The following is a 19445-nucleotide window of genomic DNA, read 5'->3' on the forward strand; positions in this document are numbered from 1 at the left end:
TCATGAGAATTCATTAATTATAGTACATAACATGCAGTACATTTCATCATTTGGTTATATTATTTTTACGTGCAGTGATTTCGCGCTGGCTGTGGCGCTGTTACGTCGTACCGTGCACCAACTCTCGCGCCACTTCATAGTGCGTAGGAATACAAGGTATACTGATATTTGAGAGCATGTTGGTTTTAAGTGTTTTTGTGTCTTATATCATTGAATGAATTTACTGTTAATGTACTTCAGTCGTTGGATAAAAGAAAGAAAGAAATTGCCTCATATTTGAGTTTGAGTCTGACATCATCATTATTATTTTATGCAGTCTATGATTTTCCTAAAAGCAATGGTGGTTTCAACCAATTGATAAAAGAGGCGTCTAGATTTCAATCCTGTCTGTTTTGGTCACTAAGGTTCAACCAATCAACAAATGGGGCATGTTGATATCGGTCCTGTTAGTTTCTATAGATCTATGAATTACATGTAGCTAGTTACTTTCTAAAGAGCTATAAATAAACTAAAGTTTCCGTAAGAAATAGAGGGAATCATACTCGATCCATGTAAATATAGTCATATCAAACCCGTAAGCCATTATGGCCCTTCAGGCCTTTGATTTTTCTGGTAGGGATAATCAATTATTTTTCTAAAAATACATTTGATTGAAGTATTTGAAAATGAAGTGCCAATATTAGGTTTTCATGATTTGAAAATTATCTTCTTAAGAAACAAATAGCCAGTATGTCAAATTTTAAGAGTATGACAATTTTTAAGTTGTGTCAAAGAAGTAGAGCAGATAGCTCAGTGGTCACAATTAATTGTTAACCCAAAGGTCGCTAGTTTGAGCCCGGAATTGTGTGTTGTGTCCTTATAGACGATGCATTTCATCTTCATTGTCTTCGCCACCAAGCTTCTGTTATGTACTGTCTTATGCTTGGGGTTAACTGCAATGGACTACTTTCCTATCCAGGGAGAGTCAATGATTCTCATCTGCTTTGCATGACAGAAACTCCAGATAAGCACCAGTTCGATGCACCTCATGGCTTGGAAAAAAAATCAAGTTAAGATGGGTTAAAAATCATATAATTATAATGATGTGAGGAAACAATAACTGCATGGTACATTGGCTAGATAAGGTCTTGTGATTAGATTGATTCTCCTGCAGTCTAGAGAGTCTCACTTGTTTCAATATATTCCTTCAGCGAGTCATCTGTATGCTGAGCTTTTGATAATTAAGTGTAATGTAAATGAAGGTTTTCCTCTGTTTTAAAATTAATGGTAATAGTAAAATCAATTTCATGTTTGATGCTTCACAAAAAGCCAATTTGTCATGTGGAAAAGAATTATTGAAAAACCTGTTTATTAATTCTCTTCAAGATAAACTAAAGTTAAAGAATTTTAGTAATATTGCTCTATTTAAATATAATAGGAATTGGGTGATCTTCCCATAAATAGTGGTAATACAAGTTTGAATACTTGTGGAATCATTAATTTTCGTGGGGGCGAATTTTCTTTGATTGCTTAAATTTTACAGGTTTGTGGGGACGTAATTTCGTGTATTCTCTTAAACCTACAAAAGAAATATGACTTTATTACCCTAATTAATTAATTCGTGAAGGATGAAAGGTACCCACGAATTCCACAAAAATTGAGCCACCACGAAATCTAATGATTCCACAGTGTATGTGATGAACAGCAGATGAAGCCAAATAATTGACAACAAAAAATAAAGAAGATAATCTAAAAACAAGCTAAATTTATTTTGACCAAAATTGAGCATTCTGTAAAACTAATACACATAGGATTATAAGTATTGGGAAACACTGCTGTACATGTAAATTAAGTAAAACAATAGCTCCACTTAGGTACATGTAGCATATATTGTCTACTACCATAGATTTGTTCATTGTTATTAAAGATAGTGTTCTGACATCTTCTTCAGTTGAAATGTCTATGAATAAATTCTCTGTGTCAGAAGTTTTACTATTGCAACTCAATAAAAACTTAGCACTATATGTACAATATGCATGCATTACAAAGCACTGTGTAACATGAACACAGCCAAGACAAAAGCCCCAAAAGCTAGCTTATTTTTTCACTGAAAAGAACACAAATGTTTATGAAGTGAAAGCAATGTTTCCATGAACCACAAAAAGAATTGGCAGATGAAATTGGTCAACTCATCACATTTTTATAAAAACAGCAGCATCTGAAGCTCCAGGCCTGATATGTAAATATCCACCTAAATATTGAAAGATAAAACACATCCTAAGGTAATTAACTTGAAAAGATGCCAACATATAGTAAATTTTTATGCGTCACCTAGTGCAGCTTTAAGTATTTTTGTAGAGCACAAGAAGACATTTTCATCTGAAATTTTGCTTTTCCTTTTTTTTTTTCTCTTTATAAAATTTCAACAACTGATAAATTCAAATGGAATGTACACACACATTTTTTATAAAAATGGATCATGCATTTATACTTCTGTGAATATAAATGAAGATTATTAAATCAGCTCATCTACAATATCAATACTTTTGTAACAGTTTTCCATTGCACTAATAGAATATTTCTCAAGAACATGTGACAAAAGAGTACTTTGGTATAAATCATGAACTACATTTTGGCAGGTAAAGAGCAGACAACTTCACACAGCTGTCCCATAGCTGTCCACTGTTCCAGGTTTAGGCAAAGACAATTTAAATTGTTGTTCACCTAAGTCACTTGTTTGAGAGTTTTGCGATGTAAGAGACATATTATCCCTTGAGTGGAATAAGCGTGGTGGCTTTTTAGGAGGTATAGAGTTTAAGTAACCTGCTGACACACTAGTTCTCTTGCTAGGCAGAGCGCCCACTATGTGTCCATGAGGTGGCAGGGAATATGGGCCTGTATGTGACAGGGTACTGTAGGGGGTGTACGACAAGTAAGTGTCATACGAACTCTCTGAATTCAGATACCTAGAATTCAAAGTGCTAGCTTTTGGCATGTTATAAAATGAATGTGGTGTAGATTCAAACAGTGGATCATAAGAATCGCTTTTAATGGGGGAAAAGTTGTCTAATAATGGAGAGGTAGATTCACAGTTGGAACTATCACTTTCTTTGGTTCTGTTTGTATTTGTACCAGAATAGAATTGGTCCTCTGTTTCTGGATATTCAGGCTTGAATGAGACATATGTATTGATGTCGTTCCTTTCTTCTGCCTCCACATCATTCAAAGGTTCTTTTTCTATTGACTTTTCTTCCACATTTGTTGTCTCAAGTTTCAAATCACTTTTAGATTCTCTAATGTTAGATTCATTGAGGATTGTTGTTTTAAGATGTTCTTTAAAAGTCAGACTCCGCTCTTCTTTCAGTAACCTTTTTTTGCGCTTAACTCGGACACAGATATAAATAATAAATCCCAGGATAATACACATAAAAATAAATCCACAAACTGCAGACACAATTATAACTATAGTTTGTTGGTCCAGGCTTCGGTCACTGCTCTGAGATTCAGAAATAGCTAGAGGTTGGAGGGAAGAATTTTCAGGGGTTGTGGGTAAATTTTCTAGATCCACCCCGGGGATTGATATAGAGTATTGAATAAATTTTGACCCCCTTGCATTTTCCAGAAAACACTTGTAATCTCCTATATCTGAATACTGGAAGTTTTTGATGCTTAGAATACTTGTTACAGTTTCTTGTCTAGTCGTCTGAATAACTACTTTATCTTTGGAAGGACTGAGAATTTCTTCATTTTTTAACCATACTGGCTGAATAAATGGGTTTGAAAAATACTTGCAGAATAAATCTACATTTTCTCCAAGAGAGGTTTCTTTCTGATGACCACTTGAATACATTTCTATTTGGCAGACAAAGAAACTTTGGTTTAGTTGAGAGAAGAGTTGGTCTTTCACTATTGGGGGTCCATTACACTTTGGCTCATCTTTACCAAACTTCCATGATAAATCAAAACTTTTACTTTCCATCAAATAAGAGTAAAACCAACGGATCTTGCAGTCACAATACCAAGGATTACTGTGTAATCTCCATTCTTTCATACGATGTGTCAGGTGTTTCACTACCCCTTCTGATAATGTTTTTAGGGCATTATTTTGTAGATTCATGACTTGAAGAAAGTTCAATCCTTTAAAGGCATCAGGTGCAATCAATTCAATATAATTTCCATCCAAATGAAGTTCTGCAAGAGAATGAAGTTTCACAAATGCACCGTCTTCTATGACTGAGATCATATTTCCACGTAAATTCAATAAGAGCAAAGAAGACAAGTCTTTAAATGCTCCTGAAGGCACACTTTTTAATTTATTTCGAGATAAATTCAAGTATTTTAGTTTCTTGAGACGCAGAAAGGCATTGTTTTTCACTTCAGTTAAAGAGTTATTTTCTAAATTTATGGAGTAAAGCTGATCATATTTGACAAATGCGTTTTCGTCAATGATGCCAAGGTGGTTGCTGTGTAAATCCAGTTTTGCAATGTTGTGTTGTAGGTCATAAGGAATAAAGTTCAAATCTCTTGAACTACAATTAGCCATCATGTCAGCTCCATATGTGACATCGCAATCATGTCCTATAGAGAGAGGAACTTGCATCACAAAGAATGATACAATCCTCACAATGAAAATAACGATTTGAGTGTTAAACTCCATCTTGTTTTTGGTTAATTATAATCCAGTGAACAATGTAGCATTGTTCTATAATGATCGAATGCCAGGGGAGTTTGTAATCATCCAGAAAGATCCAGCATTATACACACTATTTCTTCTGGAACATCATGCATTCACACCTGTGAAACGTGATCAAATTCACTTGTTACTGAAATCACCTAAAAATATCTGTTGATGGATGAAACTACACACACAGTAACGAGTAACATGTGGTAAAAACATTCACAACTTCACACCCATGGACTGACACGGTTTGCTTGAAATGATATCCAGTCTGCTTATCCTCCCAGTCTGAGTCTTCCCATGGTCTAAAGGAGAATTGATCCGTGCATAGTGTTTTGATATTCATTCAGTGATATTAGAGTGAACTCTGGTCACTGTCACCATGGGAATGTGTGCTGTGGAATATAGTGATCAATGGTTCGCCAAGTCTCCAATGCTCAGAAAAATTCCTTTAGACTTCAGTAGACACTAAGCCTGGAAAATGGATAAAGCAGGTTCTTCAGAATGTCTATGGGTTTTGTTTTTTTTTGTCTGTAATGACAATGTTTATTCTATAGAAGACTGTTAATTTGATGCCCAATTTACTTGCAGTAGAAAAGCTTTTCTTTGTGGGGAAGTCCTAAAAACAGATATATAAACATAATGAAAGGCATAATAATCTTGAGCAGCATCTGTGAGGATAAAATGGAACTTTTTAATGGCTCACAGGGGGAAATTCTGTAACTCCACATGTGGGCAGACTTAGAGTTTATCGTGGTTTTGTTTGGAATTGATCATGTCTGTAAGGTTCCTCAAAATATGTTAATGTTCATTTATTTTATGTAAACTTACGTTAGATAATGATCAGCATCAGTTCAGGTAGAGAATTGGAATCTGTCCTCCTCAATATTGCCCTGAAGAAAACAATTAAACACATATACGTAAAAACCTACTGAATAGGTAATTAGATTTAATTATAGAAATCTGCCTTCTTGTAGTAAGGCCTTATCTTTTGAATAAAGTGGAAATCATGAGTGAAAATCCTCAAAACAGCATGTTTTATAACCTTATATCCTGTGGGTTTCCTATCTACATGTATAAATGAAAAACTCAGTTTCTTTGGCTGACAATATTTAAACCTGTGCACAAACTGCACAACCCTTCATGTTTTACGGCAAATGAAAATTTGCATTTCCGTCTTAAAACACAAACATAGATGTTAACATTGAAATTAAATGTCTAAGGACTCTGAAAACTTGACAAGTATGGTTATTAATGCAGGATTATGCGTTTGTTGAAGTCTAGACAATGATGGTTGACGGTGACATTTAAATGAGCAGGTAAAAATTACATTCTCCTACAGAGAAGAAATCCATATATCCTAGGTGTTAACGTGCAATTTAGCATATTCAGTGTTGAAAATTCTTTCTTTAACATAAATAAAAGTAATTTAATTGACCTGTTGAGCAGAACAGTCTAGCTAAAGGCATTTAAACACAGCCACATTGATATATATATAAATGTGTTTTGGACGTCTTTTATTTGAATTTAAAAAAATTATATATAAATCACTTGCAATGTATTTCTTAAGACACATACACACACCTCCTTTATTAAAAATAAGGTATTGAAAATTAGCCAGTTTCCTGGCAGGGGTTATCAATTATAATTTAAACTACCCAGTTGTGTTAGTAAATTATGAAATACCGTTAGATCATAAAATAATTCAGAGATAAAATCAATCAAAAATAATATGGAGTATTGAAAAAAGATGAAAACTCTGCACTTTTTATCAACAGCTGAGAGAGAGAGAGAGAGAGAGAGAGAGAGAGAGAGAGAGAGAGAGAGAGGGGTGATGTATCAATTTAGTTATCATTTTAAAATGGTATTTCATCAACTTCATCATTAACAAACACACCAAGAACGGTATTAATATAGTACAATTTACATTTCATGTTAAAGAACAAAAAATGATACTCACTGTCTTAACAAAAAATCTTCAAACCAGTAATATTCAAATTTTGAACGAAGTTATGTAATTTTCCAGGTAAAGTTTTACCTTGGACTGCTACCTAGACAGAGAGGTATGGTGTAAAACGGAAGATAAGCTTGTGTGCATGTTAATGTTTACTCTGACATCATCAAGCAATCTCATTTGCATTTTGTTGGGGTTATTTAGGTACAGTTTGTCAGCACGATATAGGACAAAGAATAGAACATTAAAGCACCTTTGCAGAAGGAAGAGAACCAATCCTTTTTTATAAAAAAAAAAACAGGTGTGCAATACCAAAATATATTGGAGTCATTGATTTATCCGACAAAGTAAAAAACATTTATTTACATGATTGTTATCATTACAACGTTATCACACAGTCATATCTAGAAGTAAATGTAGTTATCAAAGTTTATAGACAAGATTAAGACTCCCCCATTCCATTCCCCTTCATGCAATTACAAGTTTTAGTATCCATATAAAAAATGATTTTTAGATATCTTTCATACCTGATTGTTGAAATAAGAAATATACCAGGGAAAAGTGGTTAGAAAATTCAGAAATGTCGCCAAAAACATCATTACTATAATTTTATGAATCATAATCGGCTGGGTCAGAAAGGCCCCCAGGGAATGCTTTACTAGGTGGTTTGAGAATGACTTGTAAACCCTACTGCTTTAGGGATCAAATTGACTGAAATACACTGCTGATTTATTGTTTGTACAGGGGTTTCCTGCACTTCAGAAATTGCTTGACAAATTGCATCACTTGTAGTAATGACTACTTCTATTTCTTTTAACTATTAAGCTATTTTTTTCATGATGCGCTGTACCTCTTAAAAAGATAGGTGTACATTCTTATCTACGTAGCTCATTAGAATATTTTCAAAGAAGGAAATTATAATTGTACTAGAACCTACTCTAAAACTTTCTCTATTGGACACACATTACTATAATGTTATGGTTTTAATAATGGCATTTTACCATACCTCACCATTATCATGGTTATTTTAATTCTAATTAATATAATGTTCATATGAATAATGATAACAGTATGACTAATGCAAATTCACTTTCATAGGCATTTTAAAGAGAGGAAACCTATTCAGCAATACATGTCAAGAACTACACTGATGTTAACTTACCGGTATATGTGATTTATAAGCTTGATAGTGTCAAACATTTTTGTTATCGAAGAATAATTCATTCCAATCTTGATAAAGTGAGAACTGTATAACTCTTTGTTAAATCTTACGAATCCCACTAGTACAGGTATGATTAAAAAATTTTCTTATCACTGATAAAATCCTTTTTTTATGTAGATATCTGCAACATAAAAGCCTTCTATAAAGGTGTCAACTTGTATGTCATGAAAAGTGACATACATAAGATTTATGGCAATCTACCAAGTTATTTTTCTCCCTTTACTCTGACGCTAATTATTTTGATGACCAATCTAATACTTACCTCAAAACATAAAGAAAATATTCCATAAAAAGAGCTATATTTGTTAGAGCAGTGAATCGGAAATAATCAAATGGTTAACAGTTGTTGGAATTTAAATTCACTTTCATTGTTCAATTGCTGCAGCTAGCGTGACTGGTTGTCTAAGGTGAAAATGCATTCACCTGTTAAAATGAAGCTTTCTATTTAAATACCTGCTAATTCACACACCTTCTTTAATCATATTCTGCTTTCTTGACAAGAGGTAGCTCCTTATTTCTATACTAAATTAATCCTACCTACTTTGGTAGTACTGTAGCCCAGAGGGTCTGTTCTATGCAGACTTACTATCTGATGGAGACAGCTTGTTATTGAAAGGGATTCAGTCATTCTCTTGTAGGTGTTGTGTAATTGATTAAGATAAGCAGTCATTATGTCAGACTAATTCAATATTATAGCATGACAACCGAAAGTTTCTTACCTCCAAGGACTCTTTCATAAAAACAAAAATGTAACCATGATCACTCTCACAGATAATAACAGGTAAATACTATTTCCTTGTAAAGATAGTTTACACTTTATAGATAACCATATGACTGGAAGTTTACATGACTTTATAAAAGAGAATGTGTTATTTACCTGGCAAGTGTATGAATGTGCCATGAGAGAGCAAACTCTTCAGCTTGCTGTCAAATCGCACAGACTTACCTCTGATGTTAGATTGTGTGATAAGACATCTGCTTTCTCTACCAACCATCTGAAATGTTTTGTCCTTCTGTACTTGTGCTTACACATTTGACAATAAATACTATCTCCTCTGCTCCTTTTAAAGTCTGACAACTAACTGAACCATGTATATCTTTCCATGCACTCTTACATACTAGGTCATTGTAATGATGCAGTAAAAATTAAAATTTTGTTGGTACTCCAAGAATTATAAAAACACTCATCTAAAGCTCTGAAAGTTTAGAATGAGTCAACAACAAACGTTGTATTACAGCAAGCTCCTTCATAACACACAGACATAAATAGCATTGTAATCGAAGTCAACAAACTCCAGTATTTCACACCAAATGTAGACATTCTGGCCAAAATCGAAAGCCTTTATTCAGCAATAAACAGAAGTAAAGTCAAATAAGACTCCTAAAAATCAATGAAGCATTGAAGATTTTACTATTGTCAAAATTTGTCGCCATTAATTTTGTATGTGTACGTTAAATAGGGAGGATTGAAAGATTAAGCTAGAGGAAAAGATTGTTTTGAAGATGAAACACAGGAACAGTTCAACATGACATCGAAATTCTTAGTAACCAGAGTGTTTGAATTTTCTTTATTGTTAACTTGAACATTTTTATTTCATTAAACGTACATACACTGGAATAAAACTTTGATGTAGAAACTAAAAGCATACAAGAGAAAATTACACAATATTCACAATTCATAACCATGTTGTCTGAAAACTAGAGTTAACAATCAAACCATAACTTAGCTTGCTAAAAGCAGTAAAACAACAAAAACAATTACATTTTGCATGCTACTGTTTATTACTTTTGTGAAGGGTGTTTATCTTGAGATCATGTAGTTTTATTATTGAAACAGTACTGTGCACATAAGCAGATGATGAATTGTCCATCTAACTATTTATCAGTTTTAAACATTTTATCAAATCTTGGTCTATACATAGGCAGTGAATGTCCTGCATGCCATCTTCTGGTATGTTGTAATCAACTGACATAATTGGTCATAATATTGGCCATCTTGAATGATTGATAGGCTGTAACCTCTTCATGATTGATATGTGGGTCTAAAGAAAACCTCAATTTCCTCCGTTAATTACAGAATGGAATGGTGGTGAAATTAATCATGGTATTTGCAAAGATGCTCTAATTGTTATATTAATTTCATTTTACAGAGAGAAGTCTTAATTATTTGTCTGTTATGATTACATGTCACATCAGTATATATTTTAAATTCATTTAAACAACACATTTGTATTGAGATGGATTTTTGTTAGAGTAAAGCAGACATTTCATGTGAATAACATGGAGTAAACAAGCTGTAAAGTAAATCTGTACAAATATTTGAAGATTTCTTTAAAGGACAGCCATGTTCTTGTGTCAGGTATTAAATCATTCTTAGTCTTCTTTTCTGTCAAGTGTGAGGGATTACTTAGTAGCTAGTGCTATAATAACAGGTTATGTATTGAGATCTTATTGAGAGACAGAAACCTCCAACAAACAGATTCAATCGTAATCCATCTTAACCTTTTACCTTTAATGCTACCCGAAGAGAAAATGTAAATATTCACCACAGCATTCTGTAGAAAGGTTACAGTTCATGCTAGCGGCCATTGATACCTGATGAAAGACATGTCAGCAGTCCTTACAATAGTTAGAAGATAAGTTCTTTGTAACAACTAAATGAATTATTAAATTGTTGTACATGGGATAGTTACCCACGTTTCTCTCTGACAGGCGGAAGAGAAAATTGGCTTTAAATTGATGATGTCATTTGGTAAGCATTACAAAAACAACATCAAAATTACAAGGTATCTGGCATCCATTATAGAATGGAATACCAGTTAATTTCATTCTTTTGTTAGTGGAGGATGCATTCAATATCATAACCAGCAGGACATTGCACTAAATTATTAAGAATAGCACAGACATGAACTTTGATAACCTTTCTCTGACAAACACATTCACAAAATGAAAGAGTGGTTAATGACACTCATTTTAAAGCAAAAACTCTAACTTACCACCAATGAATTGACAAGTAGTCCACATAAAAAAATTGGAATGGTATTTCACCAGCCACAAACAGACATGGACAGAGGTCATAAATTTTTCAATGTGCTTTGCTCCAGCAATAGATCAGCGATAGAAATCCATTATCTTTTTCATATCTTAGTGTAAAGAACCTCTCCAACAGCTAGCTACCTGCCTTCAGGTGAAATAAATTGACGAGTCCACATGGTCAATGTTTTGACCTTTATCTAAATCTGCCAATATTCATACAACCCCTACAATGAAGCAATAGTTTAATTCAGGCGTTTGTGTAGAATTTATGAGAATTATGTTAATTAATCCTGCCACTGGATATTTCTTCTGGCTATAAGTTTATGACCTTGCATGGACTTATTAAGGCTTTGCACCTGTCTCTTGTGTGATAAAAGTTGAAACTTCATTTCCAAACCCAACTTCATGCATTTTTGGGACAACCTCATAATCCTCCCATTCATCTCAAACAACCATGAGTCCCATGTTAGCCACAGCTTATAGCAATGCATGCATGGTGTTTAAAATTATGAATGTTTGAATAACAAATGATATTGTCCCCATGCTTATTGTATATTTCAGGTGTTTAAAACTAAAAGTTGCTACACAAGACAGTTTTACTGAGTCAAACACAAAATATATCAATCTATATAAGTACTAGAAATGGATATTCTCTTTTGAGAAGTGGATAGGCATTATAGCCTACATAGATGTATGCAATGCCTTTTCACTTCTCAAATTAAGAGAATATAGAAATTGACATTACACACACCCCTATAATACAGGTAGAATGATTGCACCAGGTTTTTGCTTTAAGCCTACATGGGTTGTACTTTTCTCTTTAAGATCAATAAATTGGATTGGCAAGTGTTGTCGGAGAATGGAAATTGGTTCTGCATGACATACCGTATGCCGGTCTACAGGTTTTTTTTATGCAGGTTTATGAATCGTTCAATGAACAGTGCAGCCATTAATATTCTATGTTGAAATTTTAATTGAGTGTCTGGCATGTTTGTACAGAACCTAGCTTTTAAATAAATATATCTATATAGTCAAATAATGAAAACTTTAAAATTTTGCTTTCATAAGAGCAATTTGGAGACAGCAGCAACTTGATCATAAGTAGTAATCAATTTGAAACGCTTGCTTATATAATACATTTCTTATCCAAGAACTGGCCATTTAATGAGGCTTATTTCTACATATCATTTCACAAGTATTTTTCTACAAGTAAGATTATTTATAAGCCTATCCTTAGTACAGGTGATAGATTAAAGAAAGTATATGGTCCATTTATATAAATAATGCCATTTATAGTAAAAGATCTTTGAAGTAAAAATATGTTCAAAAAGATGATTAAAAGAGAAATAATGGTTTAGTGGAACTTAAGTAATACACACCAGCTAGTACTTATGTAAGAACTCCAAGGGAAATGGGAGTTCTTGATAATTTGCCAGCGTTGTTATTTTGAGTCCCAATTGTACATGCATATACACTTTAAGTATTATTTTGCTCAGTAAAATCATTGCCCAATTTGACATTTGCGGTAAATTTAATGTAAAAAGTTAAAAAAGAAATCCAGAAAAACTTACCAGAATTGTACAATGCAATATTGTTTGTGTATATTCCACTGACTGAAGGAAATGAAAATGCCAGATCATTGGCAAAAGTGAATGGTGGTGTGAAAAAGAGAATCAATATTTCCTTTTAAAGACACTAAGCACTCCAAGCACCTGCTCTTCACAGTGGTGATCGGTAAAATGTAGATCTACATACAAGTATTAGAGGAATGCCCTGATCAATACTGTTACATATCGACATCACTGCAGGAGTTCCCAAGCTCTGTACAAGTCTGTCACAGATTTGATGTGTAATAACAGTAGGGGATCAATGAAAGGCTTGGTGAAAAAAAAACTAATGAGGCACTTCAGAAAGGTCTACTGCTAAATATAGGAACAATGATTGGCTAAAAACGGATGTGTGGGATAGAATAACAGAGGTGTCATGCGATCAGTTCATGTGCATATATCATTGTGATATCAGTTCTTCATGTTCATATCTTAAAGCTGATTTTCAGATAAGATGCACTCTTGCAGACAGGAATTTAAAAAGATCACAAGTTATGAATGTAAAACAGGTCATGAAAAGATTTTGCAGCTTATCGGAATTATATCACTGCACATGTGTTATGTTTGCATTCTAGTTATTTGTGCTAGACGCCATAATCCGAAAACAAAATAAAGAATGTAGACAAAGTAGTCTCCCATACAACATTACTATAATGCTTTTTTGTTTGGGTATTTTAAATAAACCACAGTATTTAACACATAGTTTAATTTGTCTAGAACTCTTATCAAAACTTACCTGTGTTTTTTATGCAAAATGAGATAACTTCAACATATATTATAAGTAAAGAAAGAAATAACTTGGAAACACACCTTCACATTATAGTAACAAGAACACAGTCTATTTCCCAGCAAAATCCAGCTGTAGTGTATGCTAAATCTTTTCAAATTGTCATTCAAAGGCAGTTTGTCTAACTATGAATCATGAATACTTCAACACAGACTAGCTGGTATGGGTTTTTTTCTCCACTAGAACAATGACAGTTTTATTTTCCTTTACAAGAAAACTGTGCTTGGCTTGACCCTGCAAGTTGTGCACATAATGTTGGTGGCAGGAGGAGATCAGCTCATTATAGGCGAGCATTAGGATCCAGCTGGGACCCACTGCCTCAAATTAACAGTGACAGAGAAAACTGTTGGACACAAACACTACCAGGATAGTGTGAACTTTTGTATCCCTATCAAACAACCAACTGTAAATTAATGGACACCCTCTGTGTTATTGGTTAATTTTTTCTACCATTTATTATTTACCAACAACAGGCATAAATTGACCTCTGTAATATCTGTAATATTAACTTATTGATCTTCTTCATGATATAGGCCAAATGTGAATAAGTTTGATCCAGTTCTTTTTTGAAACTAATAAGACATGCAGGTAAAACAACAAAACAAAACAAAAACCAAACAAACTAAACACCATTGGACTTAGCATACAAATGTCTGATTTTGTCTATACTTGGAGTGGCTTTAGTCGACCAAATTGGCACATATATATACACACATGTGATGGTCAAATGATATATCACAGCAATATTCTCAATCAATGTGGTGTTTGCTCTCTGATAGTACTGTAAACTAATGTGTATTCATATCCCATTAAGTCTGTACATGAGCACATTGGTCAATATTGATATCAACAGGATTGATGGTGATCCATGATGAAAATATGTGGATTTCATGATTTGTTTACTGGGTTACAGAATAATGCCGAGATTACTTTGAATCCTTTTTATCATGAATCTAATCATATACAGGTATAATCAGATTCTTTTTACATTTACATAGTTACATACTTAGTTAGATCAAAATCTTAAAACTTTATGAAAATGAGTTTCTAATTATCTCATCAGCCACTTAGTATGCTAGCATGTTTGAAAAAAATGTCACACACATTCTGGAATACTTCAAATCATTTCACTGTTGAACTGAATGTTGGTATTATCAATTTATGGTATTTACTATGTAAACTTAGGAAGAACATTTAGTTTTTGAAAAACTCTTTATCCTGGTATAGAACCTGTATGTTTGATGTTGGCTTTGTGTACCATTTGGCAGGTGAAATGTTTGGATGTAAAACGTACGCCACCAGGTTAGAAAAATTCTTAATTCTTCCACCAGAACAAGAGAATGACCAGTGCTCAGCCTTTTATATAAACTGAAATCCTTCATTCTTGGTGTGTTAATTTCTATTGTGAGTGTGTGTGTGAGAGAGAGAGAGAGAGAGAGAGAGAGAGAGTATCTGAAATTAATTTAAAGGAGGTCGAGAAGGTTCATGTATTTTTAAAACTAAACCAAATTCCAAGTATAATGATTTCACAATATTATATGACTTGGTTCTGAAAGAACAGAACCAACGGGACAGACACAGGAGATATATAATTATGTGTCTAGTGTTGTGAAGTTGCGTGTGAATCTATCTAACCACAAATGACACCTGAACTACTGACTGCATTGTTGTTATCTTTTGATGTTTGCTGGTGATAACAGATAGTGAATAATAAGTGTGTACATACCAGTGTGAGAGAGACTCTTGTCCTGTCCAACAGCAGCTAAAGGTGTATAGGGCCTATCAGCAGGTCTCTGAACTGTCATTGACTAGAGCGTCTGTGGATTTCAGACTTATCAAACCATTCAGTCTTCTTTTACCACAAAGTCCCAAACCAAACAAATGACAGATATTTAAAGCATTATTTTCCATTTATCATGTAACAAGTCGATGTGATAGCAGACATGACTTGTGTTGGTATTTTTACTCCAGATTAGCCTTTTTGTCATTCACTGTATTGCAACAGAACTGAGACAAACAGCTTTATTGATCTTAGCAGAAGACAGCTTGGAAATAATCATGTGACTAACATTCACACAAAATATTAACAGCCAGCAGACTTTGCACAGAAACCAGATGGAAAAAAAACATCCAAGATTTTTTCAATTCCCTGATGTTGGTAATGGGAAAACTATCCCTGAATATTTAAATATTCAGTATGTTCTAAATACTCAGGTAGTCATTTGGAGCTTTACCCACATCTTGACAAAGTATTTTCAATCGATTAATGGCAAACACACATCAAAAAGACCACTTGTTTGTGATAATTAGAAAATGAACAGAGTGAATGATTGTCACATGCAGTGACATTTATTTTGTAATATGGTACTGTAGTTTCACCAATACATGTATTCATTGAATACCAATTTTCGTGGATTCTGTTGTTAAGTTGATCCACAGAGTCAAATGTTCATTGAAGTGCAACTTATTATTACATTTTGTATTGATAACGTCATTAGCCATTAATTTATGTATCCTTGAAACTGTGATATTCACTTTATCCACGAAAATTGATACCCTTGAATATTAATGAATTAAACCACAATTCGACAGTAAAATTCGCCTTATAGCGAAGTCCTAGGTAGAAATGGATTTTCTTCTTTTTATCGATCTGTAATTCGTTATATCCGTAGAACAAATTTGTAGTAATAACTAATTAAAAGTTAATTTACTATGCTGATATACATTTTTCATATTAATAGACTATAATTTTTGCTAATTTAGGCTTGGAATGAAAATACTTTCTTTTGAAACCTTTAATAATCGAATTGTAAATTGAAGAATTTATGTGAAAATAAATTCATTCAAATTATTTTATTAAATTGCAGTGCAAACTTTTTAAACTGTAAAAGAAATCAGATATAAAATTGTGTAATTTTGTTATTATTCAGTGCTACAGCTAGGACTCAAATTCCGTTCTTTATATCTGCAAATTCATACTTCATGTATATGAATTCATTGAGACCGTAAAATTTTGCAAAGATTTGTTCAGAATTTTACCAGGGACTCAAAAAAACTTCACTGTATCCAAGATTTCACTATATCCATGTTGGTACTAAACGAGATTTACTACTCAACAAATCTGATTCAGAAGTGAATTTTTATGCCCCACCACAATTAAAGTTGGAGGAGGGGGGGGGGGTGTTATAAAGGAATCTCCTTGTCCATCTGTCTATGTGCATTCATATATAGTTCCATATCTTTCTTTAAAATCTGTTACTTCATAAAAAGACTCGAGGAAGGTCATGATTTTTACCCAAGGTCATTTGAACAAGATCAATGTTACTTGAAGGAAAAATGCATAATCTGTGTTTGGTGTTTAGCTTTCGTATGGAGAAACATTAGAAGTTCCTAACTTCCTACTGCTTATATAGATTGCTTACGACCTGACCTGAGGGTGTGTTTTGATTTTGACTCAAGGTCATTTGTGCAAGTTCATTGTCACTGTAAAATAAATGCATAATTCCTGTCTAGGTCATATCTTGTGAAGCAAATTGATAAGAAGCTAAAACTTGACACAAAGATTGCCTGTGGCCTTAAAAAAATGTGCCCTGACCAGCTTTAGTAATTTGTGCAAGTTCAAGGTCACTAGACAAAAAGGAGTGCCTTTTTATGAAAAAATACTGGTGTAAATATATTTTCTTAGTATAATATCATTTGAGAGCTTGCTCACAGTAACTCTCGTTTCTAAACCAATGTTGTAGAAATGGAAAATTTATAATGTTTTTTGGATTTGATAAGCTAGCTGCAGCACAATATGCAATCAATTGTGGAAACTCCATATTATTAATCAGCTATCAAAAAGACAGCTACAGAGGAGCAAGACTTCCTTCCTATACAACAAATTTTATGAACCAACAATTTTTGAGTTTTCAAGATAATTATATGATGTGAATATTTCCCAAAAGATTATCTGTGTTTAAAAATGCTATTATAAGGGAGATAAATCAATTGTTTTTTTTTTTTTTGTAGACATTAGCTGTTTTAAACCCATTCAAAGCAGCTGAACATGACATGATGCAGGACACAGATTTAGCAGGGCCTCTTGTTTTCTGTCTGGCTTTTGGGGGTTCTCTAATGCTGGTAAATTCTATTTTAGTTTTAACTTTGATTTAAAGAACATTATGTAATTGTCAGTATGATCAAGAACCAGTTGAGAGATAGATTTGATCTTCCACACACAATTAAATAATCTCCAAATGTTTGCAATACCAATACTGTTTTAAAATACTCTCATACCAGATTATATAAACTTGAATTCATTTTTATTTCTTTTTGTTTTATGTGTGAACAGTGTGGCAAGCTACAGTTTGGCTACATCTACGGGATCGGTGTGGTGGGCTGCATGGCGATGTACTTCCTGCTGAACATGATGAGTCTGACTGGGGTCTCTGTGGGCTGCGTGGTCAGTGTTCTGGGCTACTGTCTCCTACCCATGGTCATTCTCTCCTCATCAGCAGTCTTGCTGTCTTTAAAGTAAGTAATTACAAACACAAAAGCTCAATTACTGTACATTACATGTGTGGTATGCACTATGAATAGTCATTACCAAAACTTAAAGGCCTTGGATTACCACGTGTAAAGGAAAACCCAATACTTCTTGTGCAAATTGAACATGAGTGTAGTTCCTACAGAGTGCTTAATATTTGCAACATATTGTAGATTCCAAAACCCAATATTCATAATTGTTAATAGGCAATAATAAATCTGAGAAAAAAACAATGTGTGGTTATTTTTATCAATTTCTCCAAATAAACACTATTCTCTAAAGTCCATGGTCTGGAGCTTCTGGTCTGAAAAATTTGGATGGACATCCCAGGTCGTCCATACAAATTTTTACTGACTAGGAGCTGCAGACCTGCAGTATATAGCATTAGCCACTGGTCTGTAGCTCTTGGTCTGATAAATTGAGATGGATGACCCATTCAAATTTTTTCAGACCGGGAGCTTCAGACCTTAAGCTAGTGGAGCACATAAACAAAGCTCTCACCTCTATATTTAGCAGGTCAGGGCTATAAGCCTAACAAAAGAAATCAAGATCTTTTGTAATGAAGTTGGACATGAAACGAAATAGGCCTAATGTGAATTTATAAATTCAGCCAAGCTTCAAGTATAATTTAGAAATAAAAATCTTTTCACAAAGTTATTCCTCTTTTTATACTTTAACAGTTAGACTAGTTATGCAAAAGAGACCATGGTTATGCAAGAGACCATAATTAAGGCCCTCTCTGCAGGAAACTTATAGTGATAATAGGATACTGTCCATCAGTCCATCCAAGATTACTTATCTGAAGCATATTTTCTCTCTTCTTGGTCCAATCTGCCCACTTACTTCACCCACAAAGTCCTTTTGGTCAAAGGGTATACAATGAACTATTTTCCCCAAAGCATATATTCTCTTCCCTTGGCTCTATCTGGCTCAAACATCCCAAAAACAGAGCTTTGGGGTAAAAAGTGTTCAGTGACCCTGAACCAAATTTCAAGGTCAAATGTGAAAGTCATAGCAAATTTCTTTAAAATCCAGTGCTAGACCATAAATGATTTACCATTCACTTAATCTTGCTCAGATCATGTGACTAATTTTTGGGCCAATTTGTTTCTTATATAATATATTCCTATGAATAAAATCAATCCCCCAATTGTGGTCCTACCCTACCCCTTGGGATCATGATTTGAACAAACCTAAATCTATACTACCTGAGGATGTTACATCTTTTTTGACTAATTGGTTTTCGAGAGGAAGATTATAAAATATTTTTCTCTATATCTTAAGTTAACCTTCGACACCCCCACACCCAATTGTGACCCCACCCTTCCGCCAGGGATCATGATTTTAACAAACTTGAATCTATACTACCTATGGATACTTCCACACAAGTTTTAGCTTTTCTGGTCAGTTGGTTTTTGAGAAGAAGATTTTAAAGATTTTTCTATATACATGAATATTCCTATATAAGTAAAATTCGAACCCCCATTGAGGCCCCACCCTACCCAAAGGGATTATGTTTGATCAAACTTAAATCTCTACTACCTAAGGATGCTTACACACGATCAAGTTTATTAAGTTTTTCTGGCCTATTTATTTTTGAGAAGATGATTTTTGAAAAATACAAATATTCAATCATTCTTAATTATCCCCCTTT

General features: G+C 33.6%; 2 protein-coding genes across 14 annotated transcripts in view; one reads left to right on the forward strand and one right to left on the reverse strand.

The window, feature by feature from the left end:
• LOC128192486 (protein YIPF5-like) overlaps nt 1-19445 on the forward strand; it is a 33625-nt gene that overhangs the window by 13128 nt on the left and 1052 nt on the right. For both annotated transcript variants that reach the window (XM_052865201.1, XM_052865202.1), the window contains exons 5-6: nt 17275-17385; nt 17597-17778. In XM_052865201.1, coding sequence (XP_052721161.1) covers nt 17275-17385; nt 17597-17778 — 293 coding nt within the window. The remainder of the gene's footprint in view (nt 1-17274; nt 17386-17596; nt 17779-19445) is intronic.
• Nucleotides 1730-15915, reverse strand: LOC128192481 (leucine-rich repeat-containing protein 24-like). Of its 12 annotated transcripts, none has more exons than XM_052865190.1 (4): nt 12441-13178; nt 10830-11093; nt 5489-5550; nt 1730-5188 (listed from the first exon to the last, which is right to left on the reverse strand). In XM_052865190.1, the coding sequence occupies exon 4, from the start codon at nt 4634-4636 to the stop codon at nt 2636-2638; it is 2001 nt and encodes a 666-aa protein (XP_052721150.1). In that variant the 5' UTR covers nt 4637-5188; nt 5489-5550; nt 10830-11093; nt 12441-13178; the 3' UTR covers nt 1730-2635. The 12 variants fall into 12 exon arrangements, 10 of the variants coding, with proteins under 10 accessions (XP_052721150.1, XP_052721156.1, XP_052721153.1 ...); XR_008244550.1 differs by having other exon boundaries at nt 5158-5276; nt 12441-13205; XM_052865196.1 differs by lacking the exons at nt 10830-11093; nt 12441-13178 and adding an exon at nt 14990-15915 and having other exon boundaries at nt 1730-5131.

This window comes from Crassostrea angulata, chromosome 7, assembly GCF_025612915.1.
Source record: "Crassostrea angulata isolate pt1a10 chromosome 7, ASM2561291v2, whole genome shotgun sequence".
Lineage (NCBI taxonomy): Eukaryota > Metazoa > Mollusca > Bivalvia > Ostreida > Ostreidae > Magallana > Magallana angulata.

Excerpts from the sequence above, each read along its gene's own strand:
- LOC128192481 (XM_052865196.1), bottom strand. The coding sequence starts at position 4,636 with ATGGAGTTTAACACTCAAATCGTTATTTTCATTGTGAGGATTGTATCA.